General features: G+C 41.3%; 1 protein-coding gene across 1 annotated transcript in view; it reads right to left on the bottom strand.

The window, feature by feature from the left end:
- Positions 1–1,949, bottom strand: part of HUNK (hormonally up-regulated Neu-associated kinase) — a 42,695-nt gene that overhangs the window by 34,427 nt on the left and 6,319 nt on the right. The window contains exon 2 of the mRNA XM_010001828.1: positions 256–548. Within this exon, the coding sequence (XP_010000130.1) occupies positions 256–548 (293 nt within the window). The remainder of the gene's footprint in view (positions 1–255; positions 549–1,949) is intronic.

Raw genomic sequence — 1,949 nt, 5'->3', positions numbered from 1 at the left:
GCTTAACCTTAAAGGACACGGAATGAATGTGGCTCCCGTGTGCCCACCTGAAGCTGCACACTTTCTTAAGTGCTTTCTGCAGATACTTTCTAGTGTCTAAAAAAACAGCCTCTTAAACAATTATCACGAAGATTAGCCAAAAAAGCCATCAAGAATATGTTTTAGAAGGAAGTTTCCTTACTATACACATAAATGCAAAATTACCCTTTAGAGGCTCTGAGGTACATTTTGACTAAAGTGGGTTTTGAAGATTACCTGTGAACCACTCCTGCCCGATGAAGATGTTCAACTGCCAGGATAAGCTGCCGGATATATTTGCGTGCTTCGTGCTCCTCAAGCCTTTTTTTCTCGTAGATCTTGTGCATCAAGTTGCCACCAGGGCACAGCTCCATGACAAGGTAGTAGCTGTTTTCTGTTTCCAGTATATCCAGCAGCTGAGCAATGTTCGGGTGGCGGATCATTTGTTGGATCTGCCCTTCCCGTCGCAGATTCTTGGTGACATAGGTGTCCTTTTTGGCTCTTTTCTTGTCAATTACTTTCACTGCCACCTAATGAAAAAAAATAGAGGAGATTGTCAGCAGTCACACCAATGATTTATTGCTTCGACCTGGTATAAACAGCCTAAAAAAACATTATCTCTCAAAAGGACGTCAGTCTCAACTGATACACCACGATTTCAGGCACAACTGCTCTGGTCAGAGAAACAGCTGTTTTTCCAACCTCACTGACAATTTCTTCTTTATTCCCTTGTACAATGACAGACCAAAGTTATTACAAGGAAATAGGTAACAAAGGAGAGGAGACAATCTCATTAACCATATCCAAACATTTAGCACACTTAGTGCTGGGCATTTATTTTATCTATTTTCCCAGAAAGTCTTCAGGCTGGCGTTGACAAGTTTTAAGTGTCATTTTTGCCTTTTCCTGGCTTTGGATATACAAGTTGAGATTATAGGCTTCCATGATAAGTTTCTTAAACTATAGCCAAGTGTTAGTTTTGCATGATTAAACAAAATAAAAACATACGAGGAAAACCAAAATAATTTTGCTATCACTCTCTTGGCACATTTCTTTTTCCTCTTTTAAAAGACACATAAAATATGATTCCCTTGTGACTCCTAGAACTGAGCAACTCTGCAAAATCCAAGAAGGCAAAACTTCTTTTTTTTTTTAATACAAGTTTTAAGTGGCACACCAGCTCACAGCTGTCCAAGTCAACTGAAGCCCATAAAAACTGAAATATGTAATAAAACTAAGGAGACTCTGTATCACAACCTACAAAACACGTCTCCAAGTGCTTTCCTTCTCATTGCTGGTGCAGAACACCACATGAGAACAAAAGGATGGGACTGGCTAGGATATCACTCTGTTCTACACCTAAACAATCTGGTTCCTTTTATTGTTTTAATGGATTCCCTAAATAGCTGCAATAAAAGTATCTGCCTTTTTCTGCCTCAAATTTATAGCCACTCATTTATTTATTGAGATTTCTTATTGAGATTGGGTGCTGCAGACTTCCAGGTCATCTGCACCAGACAAAGATTTAAACAGCTTGTGCCAGGCTCAGCAACAAAAGGCAGCACGGAATCCTCCTCCCAGGCTCCTCCTTTCCTCAGAGCTCTAAAACAAAGGAAGTCCTTCAGCACACGCACCCAGACCCCTCAGCTCACCCATCATTACCCAAGTGACAGCTGGTTGTTTGTCAGGATGAGGAGGGGGGAACACAGTGCTTGGTATTCCTACATGACAGTGAATTTTACATGATACAGAAGAGTCTTGTTTACACGAGTACAGGTCCAACAAAACGCACAGAAAATGCCACATCTGCCCCCCCAGACACAGACACAAAGGTGCTGCATCCATGTCTTTTCTGTCTGCCTTGATTTGGCCTTGGAGGATCTCCTGCTTTACCTTACTCCTGCAAGGAGAAGGAATAACAAATGTAGGGA

This window comes from Chaetura pelagica, unplaced genomic scaffold (assembly GCF_000747805.2).
Source record: "Chaetura pelagica isolate M959 unplaced genomic scaffold, ChaPel_1.0 scaffold637, whole genome shotgun sequence".
NCBI classification, from domain to species: Eukaryota; Metazoa; Chordata; class Aves; order Apodiformes; family Apodidae; genus Chaetura; species Chaetura pelagica.
Note: the sequence above shows the minus strand (reverse complement) of the source record. Positions and strands in the feature narration are given on the sequence as shown.